Here is a 22344-nt window from a genome sequence, read left to right as displayed (position 1 = left end):
ACTTGCAAAATGATTAGCAAACTCCAATTGGGGATCTGCTACTTTACAACCATTGATCTTGATAACTGGATTTATCTATAGATGTTTCCTCTAAAACTGTATGACAGCAAAGTAGTTCAATTGAGGGGTTACTACTACGCAAATTAAGAGTAGCCAGGACTGTGCTTACAACATAAATTCTTTTAAGGGTTGCCAAAGGACGATGTACATTCTCTAACAAGTAAGTCTTTCAAAATCTGGGAGCATGCAGAGACTTCCCTTACACTACTTTAATGAAACTGGGTCAGAAGGAAATTATACAAATTTTGTGAATGTGGGTTATTTAAAAAATTTAATGGGGTATTTAACAGGCTTCATGTTTCAGGAAACCAGTTTATTTTCATGCTACTGTTACTTTGCTACGTTGTCACAGGCTACATGAATTCCTAGTTTGGCCATTGTTTTAGCAGCTTCATCGTACCTACTTCTTGCAGTGCCTATATTAGCAAGGATGAAAGTTCAGATCTTTCCTAGTTATCTAGGACTAATGTTTCTTGGGGGTTATCATCTTAATATTATAGTCTTTTGTTCAAGTTTTTATGGTAGTCCCAACAGGCTGGTACTAATCATGCCGCAAAGGTGGATACATACCGGGTTAAAAACCTTGGGGGTTACATCTAAAGATTCAAACCTTTCAAACCAGTCAAGTCCTCATTACCACACTACAGTGGTGGGTTGCAAATAATTGTTTTGACTGAGCATACTTACACCAGGGGATGCAGTGCCAGCTCAGACTATTCTAACCGAACTACTGCACTTACGCTACTGGTAATTCAATCCGTTTCTAGTTATATATTAAAGACAACTTGGATAAAATCTGAGTGGAATATTTTCTAAAGCATATTAATTGGAATTAAAATTCTTTTTGGACACATGCATTATCCAGAGATTTATAACACCTGTGAACACTTCATGGCCTTTCAAATGAAAACAGTATTAAGGTCCCTATTTACATCCTGACCTAACATCTGATACTAGTATTACTGGACACTGAAAAAGTAGTTTCACGCTACTTCTGAAGAGGACGCTTACTAATTCCCTCAGCCTCCCTTGACAATATTCAAGGCACTGTACTTCAATCTACCAAAATTAACTTCAAACCATGCTATGTGCAACTGCTTTTCAGTCTATTAGATCTTGAAAATCAAATTAGTCTTTAATTTCTTTAAAAGTACTGAATACTTTTTGGAAATGTCCCATTCCATTTGGGATTTCATCAGTCATTGCTCCAAAAACTGCCTTGCACATTACAGATGTCATTTATATCCAGCCATAAGGATGTAGCATTGTAATTGCAATTTTCAAGACTAAAAATTTACATACTTAAGATTGTGTAATGTGTAAAACTTGAAAAGAACCGTAACTAATGAAACCTTAAGCCATTCTTTACATCTGTTAAAAAAACACTCACCACCTAGCATTTATTTCACTATATAACAGTTTTCTATCATACTTTGCCCATTTGGAAAGAAATTTACCAAATTTAAGGTTATGAGTTCAATTGTTTCAGAACCTGCAATAGCATGGAACTGGCATAAAGTTTAACTTTCAAACCTTGCAATAAAGTGGAATGCAAAATAAAGTATTTTTTTTTAAAGATCACACCTGAAAAGGGAATAATTAGTTTCCTATCTTTACCTGTGCTTCCTGTAATTACATATCCTAGATGAACCTTTCTCTTCCCTCATATCCAAACTCTGCCAAGTCTGGTCAATTTAACAGATTTATGACTTCCCAAACACCTGGAAGCGTTTCATTTTTACTCACACGCTGATACATAAAATTTCAAGGTGCATATTACACCACTATACCTTATACCAATAATTCTATAGGTACATTACTGAAATTCCAATTAAACTTCTGAGGTAGAAACAAATCCACAATATTTTTTTCAGGTGTTAATACTTGCTTGTAACACTTACATGGAGCACACTGTAAAAGGCTTACCGTAAATCCCCCAAACAAACCATATCTTTACAAATAAAAAGGAAACTAGTACCAATGAAACAAAACTTACAATGTGTAAACTTCTTAATATCCTTTATTACACGGCAAATCAAGATATCATAAACAGCAAAGCACCAGAAATTTTGCTCATTGCCTATGCCAAGAGAAGTCTGCATATATTATGAAAATTTATATAAATTAAATGTGGAGGAATCCACCAAAACCATCTGCATCAGCACTAAAAAAAATTTTTACATAAAAATTTGACTTAAAAACCAATTAATGTGCTTTTGCAATAAATGACTAATTTAAAAGTATAGGTAAAGCTTGTTTAAAAAACCAAAAAGAAAAAATAATAATAATAATAATGCCAAGATGATGACCAGCTAGTTAAATATATGGTACTGTAGTACTTATGCTTTCCTTGCTGCAACAGATTGGTTTTCTGCAAAACTGAATCTTATCTAATCTACGATTCATTAGAGAAGATTGCAGGAACGCCCAATTGATATCCCCATTTCAATGCAACAGAAATTTTTGGTGCTTAGGCCTTATACCTAACAGGCAGAAGCACATGTCATGGAACAATTGAAGAAACTAGAGACTTAATACAGCAGTATTGAAAAGAAAAACCTTTACTACATGAGCAATAAGAAAAGTTCTATTAATAGATTTGGGTATACAATATTCTGTCTAGTTCATCAAAGTACAAAAGTACCATCAAATTTTATGCTCTACTGGTACAATAATTTTCACTGCGTCTAGAATTTACACTATTAATATTTTCTTTGCTCTAGCAAAAAATTTCACCCCTTATTCACAATACATAATACAAACTATACAAAAAGTCCTTTCCTCACCCAACACCGCTCCTCCTCATACCCTATCATCCTCCCCTTAAAACAATAAGACAATGATGACTCAAATCCAATAACAGACAGAATTAAAAACAATCCTATCCTACAGGAGGAAGAGAGAAGTTGGGCGTACCTATCGACAATCGCTTTTTCACTTTAGCGGCTAACACAGTGGGTTCCTTTTAACGGCGTTCTACAAACCAGTCGCATGTGGGTTATTAAGACTAAATAATTGGCCTCTTCACTTTTTTACATAATTCACTTTCATATATAAATTCTAAGTCTTGCCGCACATACTGAAAATGGTGATCACTTAAGACTATGTGTTTGTCTATAATGGTTTACACACAAGTCGTACAACATCCGTTAACCTCTGACCCCAATTACCTCTGGCTTATAAAGCCACTTCCACTGCACCCAAAATACATGGCCAATGTCAAGAGCACAGCAACTTCAACCTTATAAAGAAAAAAAAATAAAAATAAAAAGGACCTGTCTTTTGTACGCACTGGAGGTAAACAGACCTCCAAAACATGCAAAACCGCACATAAAACCATTAGGAAAGGCGATTTTCTTAAAAAGAATCCTAATGTAAAAATCTTTCAAGTGATCTACCAATTACTCGTACAAACAACGGGTGAACGTAGTTAGGATTCCTGAAGTTATAAAAATCAAAATTCTAATGCCATAAAAAGTAGACGAGATGTCTAAACAGTTGCTGACTCCAGGGGATGAGAGGGATGTCCCGACTAAGCTTTACGGTGGAATGGCTTGTGGCATTACACACTATTCTTTTATTCTTCAACTTTCTTCTCCTCAGCTTCAGTTTTCTGAAAAAACAAGCTAGTTATAGATTTCATCAAACTAATAAACTGCTTCTTGCATATACCCAATAACACATTTTCTTCCAGAAAGCAACTATACAGTGAAACTAAATTAGTAAAGCTGCATTAGTAGCTGAGGAAGAAACTTAGTAAATGTTAAAATACCCTACCACGGGCCATGCTCAAAAACAGATATCCAAAAAATCTTTCAATGCATATCTACTTTCATATTTCATTAATAGCCATGTCACCACTTGAAGATTAATATACAATATAAAAATATACAAAAAAACTTTCATGAAAGAACTATATATGTTAATAATGGGTAATAAAATTATAACTAGAAATTGTCAGGTTTAAAAGTCCGTCCCAAAACAGTTCAAGATGCTGGCTGCCAAAACCTTGGAAAATTAAAGTGAGCTGCTGTATTCCCTTAATCCAGTGGTACCAAGAGATTACCACCAAATCAGATGTTGAAATACAATTGCCAGATAAATTTAGGGTTAGTAAAACAAACACTTAAAAGCTTTCCAAGGAATGTCACATCAGTGTCTTCATACCAAGTAAGTTTTCCATGGTTGTTAAGGTTAGGGGAAACTACATGCTCACTAAAGTATTACTGTACAATTTGATTAAGAAATGGAGGGTACGGAAAAAATGCAAGGGCAAAGGCACACAATACCACTCTTCAAAGCCCTCACATACCTTTCCCTTCCTCTGTTTTCCTGTCTTAGGTTTAGCTACAGGATTTGCAGCAGCCTCAAGAACCTACCAGGGACAAAGTCAAGGAGAGAACAGTCAGAAGTATAGTATAGCCAAGAAACCCATTCAAATCAACCCTTCACACAATATTACAGATTGACTCATGTGTACCTAGACAACATGGCATGCATCATTACTTAAAGGAAGCATAAGAACAGGTAAGAGCAGCATGTTAGTTGACTTATAACAACAGTTTAAGAGAAAGCAGCTGAACATTCATTTCCTATCAAGAAAACTAAGGCAATTCAAGTTATTTTGATGTACCAACTACCACATATTACCTTATGTTAATCTAATCTGTATGTACAGATAAGTTATATGTACACTACAGTGTAAGACTGCAAACATGGAAGGTTAACTGCAGCTATAGCTTAAAAATAATAATAAAAAAAAAGTTGGGAGAAGCAAGACAGCTGTGCATTTCTAGCCTCTACACTTATTGAAGGTTTGCATATATAATGCAGCTTAGTTTATATAAGGTCTTTAATACAAATACTGACATCTAAAGGGGGGAGAGGATGAAATTTTGTGACTAGCACAAACTATTACTACTACTTCCCCTCCATGATCCCAATACAGTAGAAGTAAAATTTTTGTAATTCTGGGTGGGACGCAGCAGGGTTGGTTGTTTCTCACCTGTTGTGTGGTATCCTGATCTGCACTCTGTTCTGTTGTCAACTCACTGGACGGAGTAATTTCGGATTGTTGTGTTGGTGTGGTTACTTCTTCAATGTGAGCAGGCTCCTGAACAGGGCTTTCCTCCGCAACAGGGGCAGGTTCCTCGGCAGGAGTGCTTTCCTGTACTACAGGGGTGCTCGCCTCATTAGCAAGAGTGCTAACTTCTATTACTGGAGTACTTTCCTCAACTGCAGAACTATCCTCCTTAACAGCTGCACTCTCTCCCTGAACAACAGGAGCAGCCTCCTGCTCAGGAACTGCTTCTGCTACTACAGGGGCAGCCTCTGGTTCAGGGGCCTTCTCTACTGCAGGGGAGGATGCCTCCTGGGCTTGGGCAGGTTCCTCAGGGACTCCCTGCTCTGGCTGAGACTCTACAACAGGAGCCTCTGTAGTGGCAACGGTTTCCTCCACCTGATGAATGCACCCATGAGCACAAGGCACACATGCACCACCTACACAACACCACTGCACCAACTTTACTCTTACTTGTTATAAGCATCAACATTGTATTAAGCCTAGTGCTGGCTGCTGCTGCTGCAGTGTTGTTATGCGAGCTGGATCATTTTAAAAGTAAAGACACTGCTAAGGAGATGATAAAAAGCAAGGAAGTGTACACTGGGGATACTTGTAATTACACAGCACATAGTAAAGACCTCACAATACAGTACTCAATAAGAACTGAAGTACAGTGATACACAGAATGCATACTACAAAGAAGCCACATTTATCCTAAAGACAGGCATGACAGTCTCCAGAAGAAGTTGAAAACTAAAATGTGATGCCCATGTCAAGTAACAGGACCACAAATAAGGATATAAAAACTTTTAAAATAAAAATAAACTGTGAAGTAGTCTAACTAATTTTCTGAAAGTCTTACCTCTGCCTTCTTTTCTTCCTTGACAGGTTCAGCAGCAGGGACTTTTGTTTCAGCAGGGGCAGCTTCCACCTGTCAAAAGTTCAAAAAATCAAAATCAGCCATCAAAATAATGATGCATGACAATGGGTAAAAACACTTCCTGACCAGAAACTTTGACTTCCATTTAGGACTTTACCAAGCAAGCCAAATATTGACCAAGGTTTTGGCTTGGCATTTAGAAGAAAATTCAAACTGCACTGAAAAGACTACTGTAGGCATCCAGGGAAAGCTACTTAATATATCTATAAGCTATAAGCTGTTTATCACTAAAGCAACTACGTACTTATAGTATAATTTCATGGAATATGGATTCAATATTTTTATTCCACTACAATGACTTTCAATACTGCTATCCCTCCCATGAAGATTAAACCTCACTGTAATAACCATTTAAATTTAGTACACACAAACTTAAATCTTGCGCATATATCTTTTCCATCATTGACTAATTTTTTACTTTTTCTACTTAAGTGTTACTTATTTGCTTTTTTATTATGTTTGTCTAATTAAAAAGCTGCCTTGCCTCTTGCACTTTCAGTTGTGTTCCTTCTAAAGTACATCTAGATATGTTATACAGAGGGAGAATTTTCCTCAAGTACATATTTCTAGAGCAGAGGCACAAGCATAATACCTTCACTCGACTGCAGAGCTCATGTTCTGCAACTTTACTTTCAATTTTCAAAAAATCCTTAAGTACTGTATAGCTAATGATTACTGTCACAATAAGGCACTAGGCACAAATTCCACCATCACAATGACCAATAAATTAAATTACCTGTGGTAACAAAATACTACCTTGCACAATCTTAAAGAAAATTAGTTGAGAACCACAAATTCTCTGCTCATTTACACTATTAAAAAAGCTATGGTTTACTACACAACAGAGCAATTTCAAATACTGCAGATTCACTCCCCAAGTCATAACATCAAAAGCTAATTTAATGAAAATGGCAAAATGGTAACTTTATACACAAAGACCAAACCAAGATTAAGACTGCGCAGATGCAAATCTGGCGTTGTTCAAGTTCAATCCTACTGAAAACTCTAAATTCACCTTCTCCTCTTCTTTCTTCTCTTCAGCTGGTGCAGCAGCAACTTCTTCAGCAGCAACTTTGGGTTCCTGTAAAAGTATGAACTTTTGGGAAGAGATTCTCTCGTGCAAATGCACACCTATGAAAAATGGTTAGATTTTATAGGGACAGTGGGCTAGAAAATGCTTCAGCTAAGCAAATCAGTGCAAGCATTTGTAATGGGATACTTTATGCCTGTTACAAACTTTCCAATTTTTTTCAAAATCGTGTTCAAGAAAAAATGTGCTAGCGGTAACTGGCAATTTTCAATGTGCATCATGATTCAGTCTGCAATATTTAAATCCTAGAGGAAATAAAGATTTGGGAAGGTTAAAATAATTCATTTACTATGATTTAATTATAAGTATATATGTAGTTTAAGAATAGGCATATATTCTCATGTATACATCACTTAGGTCAAGTGTTTGAACAGTTTAGTGTTCTGAAACATGAAAAATGCACAAGCACAAAAAGCAACTTTACCTCTATCTGTTCAGTGGCAGGTTCAGCAGCAGGGACCTCTTCCTTTTGTTCCTATGGTTAAACAAGGCATTAGCCAAAATAGCCTCCATTAGGTAAACACCAACTCCTACTCATTTGTCAAGCATTAAGCAATTAACACCCATTAGTTAAAAACACCTTTTACATAACTTCTCAAACTGGAAGTTGGTAATGTAAGGAAAACACACTAACTTTTTGTACCATTACGACTGAGATGCTTAAGAAACCTAACAATACTATGACAATCCTTTATACCAAATTATTACAATACAACTGAGGCTAGCAATATTTTAACTACTACATATTTACAGCTAGAAGTTTCCTTACACTAACGAAAAAGGTAAAAAAAAAAAAAAGTAAAGTAAAGTTACATTACTCTTATGCATTTATGTTTGTAATTAATAGCTGGTATAACATTAATTCATGATGCTGGAAAAAAAAGACAGACATCCCCAGTCAGGTTGGGAGGCCTACTTACTATGTATTTATTTATACTGAAGAACCCAACATGCATTTCCCTTAAGCTATTAAAAAGGAGTGTGAAGGGTAAAAAAAAAAAAAAAAACCACTGATAGCAATAAATATAGGATACAGGCAACAACTGATCATTATTAGCTGGTAAATTCGCATGACATATGGCAACCTACTCACGGTGCATTAGAACATTTTAAAACTGCAATAAGACTAATACTAGAAAAATCCCATGTTAACTGTAAGTCTTTAAAAAAAATTTGTTCCAAATACCAAAAGAAAAGAACAGGTATATAGAGTTCTGTCACCTGTGTGCTTCCTCTGGCTTGTGTCTCTCGAGTCTGGTTGGTCTACTCGCACACTTCTACAGCTGTTAGCAGGACAAACTTAAAATCATGATAAAAAGGGGAGGGGATGAGAGTCTAAATACTGGGACAGTTTTTGAAGAAGCACCCAGGAGGTAGACAGTTACTCCCAGACGATAGCTTAAAAAGAACAGAACAAAATCCAAAAGGAAGAAAAACTATCAATACTGCAGAAATACAAAACAAAAAGTGAGCAAGAGATGTGTTCCATGGTGATGAAGACCTGTTTGGATGTAAATTTCTCTTCCAGGATCAGAGAGTAGGTTATGGTGTATGTGACATGTACCTGATTAGTAGGGGGTTGGCAGCGGTCACTGGTCCCATCGGCTGACTCCACCCTTTTTAAGTCTCCACTCACGCAACCCACCTCGCTCACCTCTACAGGCTCTGATATGGCACTCTCTGTGCTTTCTGTCACACATGACGTCTCAGTCGCCTCAATTTTTTCAGAGTTAGTGGAAACTTTGGCTTCTACTGTTAGCAATTCCTCTAATTTAACAGAAGACTTTTCAGTGGCCTTGCTTTCCATTTCTTTATCAAAACTGTCAGAAACTGCAACAAACTTATCACTAACCTGGGACTCTACTAGAGATATAGATTTCTCAACTGAAAAGGAAGACTCTTGAGCCAACTTACATTCCACTTGTTTAACCTCAATGTTATTAATGTGAGATTCTAATGACAGTGACTCCTCAACCATAAAAGATGATAATGAAGATGATGCCTTAGTGTCTTTTTCATCAATTTCCTTGTCAGTGTTAATATCAGAAACTTGGGACTTGACTAATGTTAGTGATTCTTCAACTAAAGGGGCAGTCTCCAACCTTTGGGATTCATTAATAAAGGAATGATTCTCTTCAGTAACTGTGTTAGAAACAAAAGACTCCCTGTTAAAATGTGATACCTGAACAACCTCTTCGGATCGTGCAAATTGGCTTACTTCACGAGCAGCAGATTCTAAAACAGGCGCGGATTCATGGACGGGTGTGGGTTCAACAGCAGCAGGTGCTTCAACAGGCACTGTCTCACTAAGATCAACTGGAGAAGCAGATTCAATAACTGGAGCAGGCTCTGGTTCAGCAACTGGGATGGGGGCCAATTCAACAACTGGGGCAGGCTCTAGTTCAACTAATGGGGTGGGAGCCAACTCAACAAGTGGTTCTGCCTCCAGTTCAATGACTGGTTCTGTTACTGGGGCGGACTCTGACTCAACAACTGGTTCTGTTACTGGGGCGGACTCTGACTCAACAACTGGTTCTGATTTAACTGGGGCAGGCTCTAATTCAACAACTGGAACTGGGGATGGCTCTGGTTCAACTGGGGATGGCTCTGGTTCAACTGGGGATGGTTCTGATTCAACTACAGGGGCAGGCTCTGGTTTATTAAGTGGCTCCTCAACAGGCTCTGATTTAACAACTGGGGCACTATCAATGACTACAAGAGGCTCTGCTTCTGCTTCTGGAGTTTCTTCTACAGGTGCAGTATCTTGGACTTTGGGTTCCTCAGAGGGTGCTGGAGCTGTATCCTGTGCAAGGAGAGCATCATTTGCATTGTCAGTATCAGCAGTGTTCACACAACCTGCAGGCTGGACTGTTTCCAGAGGATCCTTAGAAGGCTCACTGTGAGGGGAGGCTTCTGATGCTATATCAACATCAGTGTGAGAAGGAGCAGGAGAGGCCTCAGACTCCGAGACCTGTTCGGGCTGAGCGAGGGGTGCAGTTTGGTCGGCCTGAGCCTCAAGGGGGTGGGGGTGGGGTGGCCGGGAGGGGGGACGCTGTTGGGTGGAGCTGCCTCGGATGACGCCTCCGGCAAGCTCTAAAATAGGGGTAAGTGGTCAAAGGTAAACATACCACTCATCCAATATTAATTACAGATGGACATGTTAAGTCCTCTCCATGTTAAAAGCCACCCCTAACAACACCAAAAAAAAAATGGCAATTTAAATGTGGTCAGTGAAATGCCCTTTCATCACAAGTAATTAAAAAAGGAGAGAGATCCAACCATTCAAGAGCTTTCATACAAAATGTAATACATCTCCAACAAATTTGAAATCCATTAAAGTATAAGGAAGTGAAATAAAATTTCTTAGTCTCTTGAAGTACTGTACTGAATTATTATGCAATACTGTATCAATAAGCATTAAGTAAGCACTTTGTACTTTACATGCTATATCAAAAATACTAGTTTCCTTACTAATATTAAATTTCAATCTTTAATCATTGTAACAGATTTAAAAATCAAAATCATATTTAACAAGCTACACCTTGTAATAAAATTCAACAATATTTTTAAATGATGTTAGTAACAACTCCACATCATGCTTCACAAAACACCAAGTTTGGTAGTTAATTTGAATGAATTTAGGTATATAAAAACACTGACAAAAGAATCAAGTACACAAGTGTAACAAGATTGCTGCATCTGTATGATTCAAACGCATATTACAACATGCAATGGCAGACAAAGTCACAGGGCAATAATCATTGTTTATTTTTATTTGGCCTCAGGAACTGGGATTACTTTGACCATCCTCCATTCACAACAGTGCCAAAAATGCCACACAATTATTAATGTGTACCATGCAAGGAGTTTTAAATAACAGTGCAAGCTCTGACTTAATTGTGGGGGCTATGGGAAGGTGTTCCTAACTTGAGGTCCACCAAATTACACCACCAATAGCTTCTGACTTTCCTATCCCCTTGATTTTTTTTCATGTCCAATTGGAAAGACATTTGTAGAAGCACATCACTTAATAGAAAATGCATTACAGCATACATCTCAATACCCCTTGATAGCACAGGAAAGAGAAGTCTCATCCATTAATATGATGCTATTCAAGCACATACCACCAATAGGTTGAAATTTTGTTATCCACATCCTGCATATCAGGCAGACGAAAGTTCTGAGAAAGGGCTGAAGGAGAAATAGAAAAAAAAAACAAAAACACTCATGCACACAGTATAAGGAAACTTTTAAAGGGAGGTAGGGCTTAAAAGAAATTAAAAACAAAATTACAGAATCAATTAAGCAACCAGGAACTTTGGTTTTATAGGAAATTACACATGTAAAACATTCTATTAAATACCACTGAGGTTTGTTACACCACTTTCACTCCATAGCACAAAATTAGTTCAACAAACTAAGAAGCATCAAACCACATCAATCAAAGAATGGTAATACCATGAAAAACATTCTATACAATGTTAGCATTGAGACTTGACAAGTCAAGCATGAAGGTACAATATACAGGGAGAAAGACAAACTGCAAGGTTCATACTGTTGTAAGTGTGCGTATACACCAACCAGTTGCTGACAACCACGAGCATTAAGGCGCAGCACTGAGTACATAGAGTTAGTAGTAACAGCAAAGATCATACTGTATAAATATTATATATATAAACACTGTATAGCAGCGCTCTCGCACAACAGGGCGGGGGGTTTGTGTTAATGTTGAAAGGTAAGAGAAACAGCGATTATATAAATCCACACCACAAAACAGTTTGGGATTTTTGGTCAAAATACACACATGGATAGGATAAGATGGTAGTAAGATAGCAGAAGCATTAAAAAAAAATTGCATGTCAACAACTGTCATGAGGAACCCGACATGGGAATAAAGGTGTGAGGACAATGTAAGGGATTATTAGGAAGGGGCAAGGTTCATTTAGGAAGGGGTAAGGGGGAGGGATGGAAAATCTGACGGAAAGAAAATTTACCTCCTTAACAGGCGCTGCCTCTTCCTTAGGAGCTTCCACTACAGGGGCAGCTTCCTTCTTCTCCTCCTGGGCTGGGGCGGGAGCAGCTTCTTCGGGCTTTTCTGCTGGGGCAGCAGCAACGGGGGCAGCCTCCTCTTTCTTTTCCTCTTCCTTTGGTTCCTCAGCCTTGGCCTAAAGTGTACAGAAACGAAGAAAAAGTTGGTAATCTCCGGTGACACTACGCCCATATGCGTAATATCATGATTAAAATTATAACGAATTACAATCAGTCAACACTGTAACAATCTACAAAAGTAGGACTACAGACTGGAAAACAAATATCACTACCGCTTCGCGAGCTTTGTAAAACGCAGAAACTGTTCTTCAGGATTTTTTTTTCCAATAAAATTATCAAATAAAACCACAACCACAACACTGTAACTAGAATAAAAGATGGAAATAAAAAAAATCCATGTCACAGTAATTACGCAAGAGTAAACTCCTGCAAGATTACAAAATTTTTCAGTACCAATTAATTTGGCCTGATTTGCTTGCAGACCATCCAGATGAACTCCAAAAAACAAGGCAGCTTTTCAGTGGGTGATCTAACATACCAGAAAATACTAAAACGTGTCAATAACTGGCCTATACTCATCATGTACTATTACTGGTTGGTCATTGTCCACAACACTGGAAATTCTAAGGAATTCATTATTACAAACTGGACGAATACCAAGATCACACTACACAGGCTGGTAACTGCAGCAATACAAATACAAACAAGGCCATGCTGAATATGTCACGGAAACAAACAACAGATTCCTTTCAACCTCTGAACTAAAGCTAAATTCAAGTCCCAATTACCCACACTGAGAAGATTCTCATTACAGTTGCGGATTTGATCTTTGGCTTAGGCGACAACTAATCCCGTTTCATAAAACTGAAGAAAATGAAGACTTACAGACCACCTCTAATTAGATATAAAGTCTACAAGAAGCCAGTCTGAGCCTGCTCATCACCCTTCCCAGCTAGGGTCAGACCCGTATTCCCCTCAACACCGGCCTGTGTCGAAACTAAATCGGCAAATATGAAAAATTCTTTCATCTTTAACTCAAAGCCGTAATGATTACAAAGAATAGACTCGCCAATTACCCACGTCAGCAAGTGTTCAGATATCATATCAAAGGCAAGAAATTCAAGACATACCGGAGCCTCGGTTGCAGAAGGATACGGATCAGGTTCCTTATTTTCAACATTCCCACTTGTTTCCTGTTCAGAGGGGGATGCAGTGCTTGCTCTTCCTCCTTTTGATGAGTGGTAGAAGGTTCAGTTTCATTTACTACGGCCGCAGTGGCCGTCTCTGCCCTAGGTTCAGAGGTAGCAGATTCATTTTCATGTTCCGCAGTGGTAACTCCTTCCTTATTGTTTGCAGCAATTTCAGGTTCAAGCTTAGCGGCATGGGCATCCTGTATGGGCACTGGTGCTCCTTCTTCCGAGGGTTCAGCAACAACTGCTACTTCGGAAGCCACTGCTACTTCTGAAGCCACTGTTACTAGTGGTGCGTCTTTGATGGGCAACACAGAAAGTTCTTTCTTTGGAAGAGCCGAATCTTCTGTAGGTGATACTTCCTCGGAAATTTTTTGGGGTACTGAGTGATCTTCGTCTTGAGGAGGTGCAGCGGCAGGGACTTCTTCCTTGGTAGGTTCAGCGCCTTGCTCAGGGCAAGGGGCTGCTGCTTTAACAGGTTCTACGAGAGTATCAGCTTGGCTGCTCAGTATTGCTGCAGGAGACTCTTGCTTAGGAGCGTCTGACAGAGCTTTGAGTTCTGCTAAAGCCTCCATTTTGGGATCCGGATCATGACCGCCTAGACCGTTTGTTTCTGCAGGAGGCGGCTGTTCAACAGTCGTGGTACATTCTAAAGGAATAGGATCCATAATTACTGCTTTACACTAAAAGCGTCGCGAGTTCAGATTTTATGCCTTCCTAAACCAGAAAGATCCCTCGAACCGCGTCCAGGAAGCTGTTCTCGTCGGTAACTGTCTCCAACTGCAAGTCTCCCTTCTGGGGACCCAAATTTTAAGACTAACTCCCCAATCCTACATTCGTCACCTAAGCCTCTCCAATATCGCCCGCCCCGTCCCCACACCCACAATGTACACGGACCCTGCAGCTACTACTATGTATACCCTTCATAAGTTTGGTTCCAACAAAAAGTTTGCCCCGCCTTCCCACACACAAGCCACGCCTTCTAATCCACCAGGGACACGAATAAGCTAAATATAGTAGGTACAGCGATTCCCTTAATTAATATCCCAATAATACTGAGAAATCTGAAAAATTTTCGAGCTTCCTGGCATCGTCCTCGATTATTTACTTTATATTATATCGTCCTCTGGAGAACTATGGCGTTTACACTTTTTAAATGATTTCCTCCGTACCACCTATCCAGTAGAATCCTTTACACGAATGAAAAGCGCACGCTTTCATTTACATGAAACAAACTTTTTCCTAGCTTCGGAAAGTAGCGCCAGTCCGCATTATGTCCACTTCGGCCAATTAATAATGCGAATGTCTAAAGATTATCAATCGGCAGGCGAACTGTACTTTATACAAACTTACTGATGAGAAAATACAGTGGGATACAAAAGAACGAGCTGTAAGGATAGTGGGGGACGGTGTTAAGAGGCATTACTGTGACGAGAGAAACATAGGGGAAGGGGAAGGGGTCGGGAAAAACCACTGGTGGGGCGAGATGAAGGAGGCCGTTCTGAGCTGAGAACCACCATCATGGTACCCCATACCCCAACACCCGCAAGCGCATATATATCCACAACTGCTTTTCACAGGCGCATCTGATAAAATTCCTAAAGCACATCGTCAGAAAATTCGAGAGAAAGCAGAGTTCCACAACTGCCTGATGCAGTGGCCGCGCGCTCACACGCGCACACATTGGTGCTACACAAAGGTTAGGCCTCTCGAAAGCACACATCTGGTGGAGGGTAAAAGGAAATGGTTGTGTAAAAGCACATCTGGATAAGAAGAGGGGTAGGGGGGGTGAGAGGGAGGGTCTGAAGAGCTGTCAAATTTCTCTACACACCCTCTTTCCCTTCGAAAAGCCAGACAGACCGTGTGGAAGAGGTGTAAATGGAAGACAGAAACCGAAGATTATAAAGATAGTTTCACATAAGCATGTTTACACATACAGCGTCTGTAGACCGTATGTTCACTAGAGACGAGATTTACGATTTTAAAATTTAAGAAAAATATCTAATTTATGTGGCCAAGATGGTACATATATAAGTTGAGATAAATACTAATACAGTAAATATAGAAGTCCAAGTGAAGTACAAGAGTAACTTGAGGGAAGTACAGTTTAGATAAGTACGAAGATAGTACATACAGAAGTAATTGAGATCAGAAAGTTACACAAGTAGGTAGGATGTGATAAAACGTCATTTCAAATTCCGTATATAAAAAAAAATTACCTTTGGCACAAACCGACAATAAAACGCGCCTCTTGCTGAATCTCTGGCAAGGCATCTAACATCATTACACTACGCCGATGTAAGAGACTCTCAAGAGGACGGAAACAAGGGGGGGGGGTGATAGGGCACACCCGGCATCGTGTTAGTCGATGGGAAGAATTCATGTTCATTCGAGCCGATTTTTTTCTCGCTTTCTAACAGGCGTCGATTCCAACATCACAATTACAGTAGTTATTAATAAACATCTCTGACCTCCCATCAACTGACGACGACCCTGGCATGATCTTGTAACTGAAGGGGCGGGGCTCTTGCCAGACGACATTCAAGTCTAGATTACCGGCAGTTTGATGGACATCGCTGTCTTACACTGGCGTAATGGCTAGATATAGTTATCAACTAATACTCACCTTGTAGGCAGACTATCTTGACTGCGTCATGTAAGGATATGGGCATTTATGCAGCCTAAATATACGTTACAAGCTACTTCATGAAAGGGAGCTGGGGGCATAAAACTGCGAGGGGCATTAGGCCGAGATAAAACTCGGGCAAGGAAACTTGGGATGCTCCGACCCCACCCTCAGGCTGGGATATGGGTGAAAGGGGCAGCAGGGGTTGTAGTGCTTTACCCAAGACTGAATGAAGTCTTGACTCAACTCACGTCCACTAAGATTCCTGTGGTTTTGTAGGATGACTGCTTTTTTCATTCTATCTACAGTACTTAGCAAAAATACAAATTAAAAAGCAATATAAGTTTATTTACGTAGCTGAAAGCTTTATGCAAGCAATTTTTTCTTATAAAAAATTCCATTTTACTAAAAAAAAAAATTCTGAAAAAATATATACGTTATACACCAATACCTTGGCTCTGATTTTACTGAAATCCTACAATAGCAACACTTAAAAACGCCATAAACTATGGTATCAAGTATTTAAGTAATCAAGATCCAATAATAAACCCCTTCCCTCCCAAATCCAACTACTCTTCCACGACCAAGTTTTCCTTAGGTGAAATACATACGCTCTTCATGCAACGCTCTTCCGAGGATTCAAATACATGCCAACAACGTGCATCGTTTAAATACAGTAAAATGATCACATATTTGCCAGATTCTTATGCCCCAAGAGAATTACGGGGAGAGACCGACGACGAGTGTCTCAAACCCAAAACACCACTCCCCACAAAATTCTCTCTCCGCTTTGGTGGGACGTTGGACGTAGGTATTTATGGACGAAGCTTACGCACTGGGGTCAAGACGACCACCGCGCATCCTTGCCTTCTTATATGAGAGAGAGAGAGAGAGAGAGAGAGAGAGAGAGAGAGAGAGAGAGAGAGAGAGAGAGAGAGAGAGAGAGAGAGAGAGAAATTTTGTTTTGAGGAAGTAAGCTACTCCTTTCGCACCTTTCATTCTTCAATTCGACGCCGGAGTTCATTTCCCCGGCCGGCTGATGAAGAGTTAGAGGAATTTATTTCTGGTGATAGAAATTCATTTCTCGCTATAATGTGGTTCGGATTCCACAATAAACTGTAGGTCCCGTTGCTAAGTAACCAATTGGTTCTTAGCCACGGTAAATAAGTCTAATCCTTCGGGCCAGCCCTAGGAGAGCTGTTAATCAGCTCAGTGGTCTGGTAAAACTAAGGTATACTTTTCAATTCGATGGGGGGGGGGAATGATACATGAAGTGGGGACGTACACGGGGAGTATGAGGCCTTGCAGAATGTTATTTTGGGAGATCCCTTAACATCAGCCTCTCAACATTCCCATCAACTCATGGTCGTCGTCACTAACACAGCATTCAACAATTGAAGCACTGATCACTCATCTAAGTCTCCCATGCCAACTACGACCTACCACAGCTAATTAACAATTTAGTATCTAAACCCTGCAGTAAGAAAGTATTTTCCGGAAAAACAACGATATCCATGTCTCCTCGTCCAGACCTGGGATCGAGCGCATTTTCCGTATTTGATAGTTGAACGCAGTATCACTTGTGCTACGGAAGGAGGGGGGGCATGTCCGCTCCAGATCTTCAAAATAACCTCTCCAATCGTGTGGCTACTTTCGTTTGTTGATTCATTCATTTTCTTATGAACCGCTTTAAATGCGCTATTACCCATGAGGGCACCAAAGGATGCTTTGTTTTTAGAATGACCAAGTCTTCGGTTAACCATAGCTTCCAACCTCATTTTTCAAGTAGCAGCCGAATAAGAATAACCTAATGAGCAACAGAAGAGACTTCAGCTTTCAACATAACCTGTTAGAGGGCCTAGCAAATGTTAAAACCTGACAACTACGTAGTCATTCAAGGTATAATTCGTTCCTATGGTTATATAAAATTGTAATTAACTGATACTGCACTGTGCTGTTATAATGCGGCGCGTCCGGTGGCCTGATATTCAGTTCTTCGCATACGACCAAAGGTGCCTACCTTCAGTTGTAGGATGTACAAGTCTTAAAATTTTGGCTGCCACCATAGCGTACTTGGTAGAAACTGGAGCAAATGATAAAAAAAAAAGCCAGTTGTTCCCCATGACACCACCTTACAAGCAAGTCAAAACAAGCACACTGACTACGTTTCTAATGCGCTTCAACAAATAATGAATGCAGTGACTACGTTTCCAATGCGCTTCAACAAATAATGAACGCAGTGTCTGCATAAAACGAAGTCTGGCACCAAAGCATGACAAATTTACAAGGTTTACAGCAAAGAGTTCATCGCTAAATATACAATTTTAAAATTTTTACGTTTCCGCATCTGTGCTGATGAGTCAAGCTTCAAGACACTGCTCCCAGAGGATATATCTGATCAACCAGACACTGACACACCCCCAAAAAAAAAAGCCGCAAGAACGCAAATATCGCTGGCTTACACCTCAGATAAGTAGAACGTCAACGCGATAAATCTCCTGTGACATTTTTCTGAAGGGGGAAGAGGGGATCCTCAGAGAGAGAGAGAGAGAGAGAGAAATTTCCGCAAATCGCAATATTCAAAATCAACAGAAAACCATAGCTGTACTTGGCAATGAAACAAATCTCAAAATCTTTCATCCCTAGTACTCTAACCGCCAATTCTACCTCAGACGCTGAGTTTTCAAACATTCTGGCGTCACTTTACTCGAATCACCAAAAGTCAGAAAACAGCGCGCGGGACCATCTGTAAAAACCATCCGCTATGCTACGGAATAAAGACTAAACGGAAAATACATCTAACGAGGTCCTGATCTTGGCACTAGTCACGACAAGATCAAAGAACGAAACAAAGGGAAGGGGGCAACGGAATGAAAGGGCGTGGAACACTGTCAAAGAATTACATGACAAGAGGTAGCTAACACTATACTGAACAAATAAGGCTTTGTTAACAACACAGTAATTCAGGTCACAGGTTCCACACAAATCTTTCCCCCCTCCCAGCCCCGCCCCAAAGGGTCAGCACTGAGCAAAACCCGACCCACCAACCTGAAACTCTCAAAACACGATCCGATGAACGTGCATGTGCAAATATATCTAACATTATGGTATGATGACTGGACATGAAAATTCTGTAACTTCGATACTTTCAAAACTCAACTTACACCCTGTATTTTTTTTTTTTTTTTTTTTTTTTTTTTTTTTTTACTTTATACTAAACGCAAAATTTGGTTAAACCCATTCCTCCTGATAATGGCAACGAAAGGGTTTACATTCTTAGGGCAGCCTAATATCTTCATACGTTTAATAACCAATACTCATCTCTAGCCAAACCCACCTTGGATAGGCGGCCAATTCAAGCACCGGAATATGACAAATACAACAGAAAGATTACTCCCCTCGTTATGGTTTAACATACAGAGCGTAAGCGCAAAACTTTAAACATAAGGCCTCTCATAGCTAGAGGAACTACACACACAGAGAGAGAGAGAGAGAGAGAGAGAGAGAGAGAGAGAGAGAGAGAGAGAGGGCGGAGGGGGGGACCGGACTAAAATGCGCCATCAAGATTTTGCTAGAAATAGACCTTCCGAGAACCAGCTAGTATTCTGCAAAAGACTTGCACCTATTGGCCCGGAAGCACAGGCGCTAATTAAGGTCTAAAAATTCCATCAAGGCCAGAATACTCGTAAGGTTGTTTATCAGGCGTGCTTTAAAAAAAAATCTTTCGGGAAATAGTGCGTGCCAAAGAGACTGGGCACCTATCTTCGAGAAACTACGCAAATTGGATGCGTCATCGACAAGAAATTTTTAATATTGTTTGACTAAACCAACATATTCGGTTTCGTTTGAAATTTTTAGTCAGCTAAAGAAGTTGGGTTGTAACATCCATGACGCCCAGCAAGAAAAGTATCGCAGTCAGGAAAGCCTCCTGCCATACGTTACTACTTTCAAGAGTGACTAACATTACTAACACCCAAGAATGCAAGTTATCAACTTTCCAAGCCAGCGGTCACAAACTACCCGGAAGGCACTGGTGGACACGTGCATCATTAGCTAACAAATTACAGGAGTCACCATCGATGCCAAAAGAGGAGAGAGAGAGAGAGAGAGAGAGAGAGAGAGAGAGAGAGAGAGAGAGAGGGCTGAATTTCAAGATTTTGTACATTAAGCTTTTACCCTCTAGCTGCTTAAATTTACGACAATACGGGCCAAAAATGCCGTCTTAAAGTCACACTACATACTTCAAAAATAGGACGTCATGGAAATTAGGCTTTGGCTATACTGGAGGTCAGTCTGCTAAAAATTGGCGCCGCCAACCAAGTCAGCTGTAGCTGAATAACTGGTATCATAAACTATTATTAAGAAACAATAGCGAATTTGTCTATATTCTTAACAACTTGTCTGTGGCGCACTCAATGCAAACACTTACTTCTGGTTGGACGTGAACTCCGTATGGAACAAATTCTGGGTAAAGTCTGGGAGTTTCAAAGGCAACCACTGGGGCTTCTAGGAAGGTTTTAGGCGGTTGGGGAGTTTCTACAACCGACTTCTGAGGTTCTGGAATGTCTGCAACCCCCTTCTGCAGCTCGGGAATATCTGGGACGCCCTTCTGCAGTTCGGAAATATATGCGACTTCCTTCTGAGGTTCGGGAATATCTACGACCCCCTTCTGCGGTTCGGGAGCCTCTGAGACCCCCTTTGGCGGCTCGGGAGCCTCTGAGACCCCCTTTGGCGGCTCGGGAGCCTCTGAGACCCCCTTTGGCGGCTCGGGAGCCTCTGAGACCCCCTTTGGCGGCTCGGGAGCCTCTGAGACCCCCTTCTGCGGCTCGGGAGCCTCTGAGACCCCCTTCTGCGGCTCGGGAGCCTGAGACCCCCAGGCTGGGAGCCCTGAGGAGGGTGGCTGAGAGCCCCTGAGACTTCTCTGCGCCTCGGGAGCTCTGGAGACTTCCTCTTCTGAATGCCTGCGACCGCCTGCTGAGTTTCGGGAGTGCCTGCAACGCCCTTAGGCGGTTCGTTGTCTGCGACCCCCTTCTGCGGTTCGGGTGTGTGTTCCACCACCTGCGATTCAGGGACACCTAGAACTGCACTTGATGCAGGAACATCGGCAGCGTCCATGGAGAGCGTAGGCTGGGCGATGTCTTTACCATTCTGGACCAGGGCGGTTGTTTTAGCCTCTCCGTTCATTTCGACACGAGAACCACCACCATCCTCCATTTTGGCATTTTTTGGGCCATCATCGGGAATGACGTTTGCATCTCCAAAGGACACTGTAAGAACTGGAGTCTGTGGTTTATCGGTGGTAATCCCAACTGCAGACTGGTCATCTTTCTTCTGGTCAACTGAATCTTGCGACAGTTCCTGTGGCTTCTGTGCTACGGTGGGGGAAAGGGGTTGGCCGGCGATCTTCTGATCCTGAGCAACAACTTCGTCGCTCAGGGCGGAATGCGATGGTCGCCTCTTGACCTTACCAGAGGGTGTTCTGGAAAGGGACTTTCGACGAGACGTGTCAGGTTTATCCTGCTGGTGTTCCTCCCCAGGAACAGTCAATCTATGCTGCTTGCCTGCTGCCTGAAGGGCGGCCGCCTTTTCCTCGCTACCAAAGAAATGCTTACATTTCAGTATACCCTTTGGAGTCTTCGGCGTCCGAGGAGTCTTGACGGTACGCGGGGTACCTGGAACGCCAAATCGATGAACAGACCAGAAAGTGCAGTAACGACAGTCCGCTGGATGCGGTTGTTTGAAAGTAACTCCGACCATGACTGAAGCAGCTGGTACGTCAACAGAATGCAAAGATCACACCACGCGTTTGATCAGAATACTTGTCAGTCAATTCCTCACAAGCACGAATAATCTGAACCGGTTCCCAATACGAAGAGAATCAAGAGGCTTCTGACGCGGTCTCCTCAAACCACCTTCAGCAAATGCCTTCGGGAACCATCTAAAAAGCTCTCCAAGGTGGCAAGGGTTTAAGAGGTAAAGTTGTCGAAACAGGCAGTGGATTTAGTTCCGGTGCCTACCCCAGACAGGTTGCTAGTCAAGTGGGAGTGATGTCACGCTCTATACCTCAGCGTTATTCGATACCAAGATAACAAAAGCGTCCGATTGCATAACCAAGTTATGCATCGATTTTAATATTCAAATCACTCGTTAATATACTTCAGTAAAAGGCGCATATTTCAAAAGATGCGACAACCCCACAAAAAAATAATGTTCCTAGTAAGACCTTTCTCGGCAACAAAGAGCGGGCGGAGGTGCGACGTAGACAAACAAGATCAACCAGTTACCAGGCTGCGTTACCTGGTCTTTCCCTTCATCTACGCAGCAGAG

At 40.8% G+C, this 22344-nt stretch overlaps 1 protein-coding gene across 15 annotated transcripts in view; it reads right to left on the bottom strand.

Annotated features, from left to right (window-relative positions):
• Positions 1 to 2052: 2052 nt before the first annotated feature.
• Positions 2053 to 22344, bottom strand: part of LOC136834415 (fibrous sheath CABYR-binding protein-like) — an 88810-nt gene continuing 68518 nt past the window's right edge. For 4 of the 15 annotated variants that reach the window (XM_067096981.1, XM_067096982.1, XM_067096984.1 and 1 more), the window contains 8 exons: positions 12147 to 12317; positions 8717 to 9955; positions 7577 to 7627; positions 7078 to 7143; positions 5985 to 6053; positions 5066 to 5518; positions 4373 to 4435; positions 2053 to 3673 (listed from right to left, as the gene is read on the bottom strand). In XM_067096981.1, coding sequence (XP_066953082.1) covers positions 3638 to 3673; positions 4373 to 4435; positions 5066 to 5518; positions 5985 to 6053; positions 7078 to 7143; positions 7577 to 7627; positions 8717 to 9955; positions 12147 to 12317 — 2148 coding nt within the window. In that variant the 3' untranslated portion in view covers positions 2053 to 3637. Of the gene's footprint in view, positions 3674 to 4372; positions 4436 to 5065; positions 5519 to 5984; positions 6054 to 7077; positions 7144 to 7576; positions 7628 to 8716; positions 9956 to 12146; positions 12318 to 20446; positions 20880 to 20974; positions 21920 to 22344 lie in introns of those variants that run through there. The other 11 variants (XM_067096972.1, XM_067096976.1, XM_067096973.1 and 8 more) reach the window with 11 other exon arrangements.

This window comes from Macrobrachium rosenbergii, chromosome 53 (genome assembly GCF_040412425.1).
Source record: "Macrobrachium rosenbergii isolate ZJJX-2024 chromosome 53, ASM4041242v1, whole genome shotgun sequence".
Classification (NCBI taxonomy): domain Eukaryota; kingdom Metazoa; phylum Arthropoda; class Malacostraca; order Decapoda; family Palaemonidae; genus Macrobrachium; species Macrobrachium rosenbergii.
This window is presented reverse-complemented; position numbering and strand designations above follow the sequence as displayed.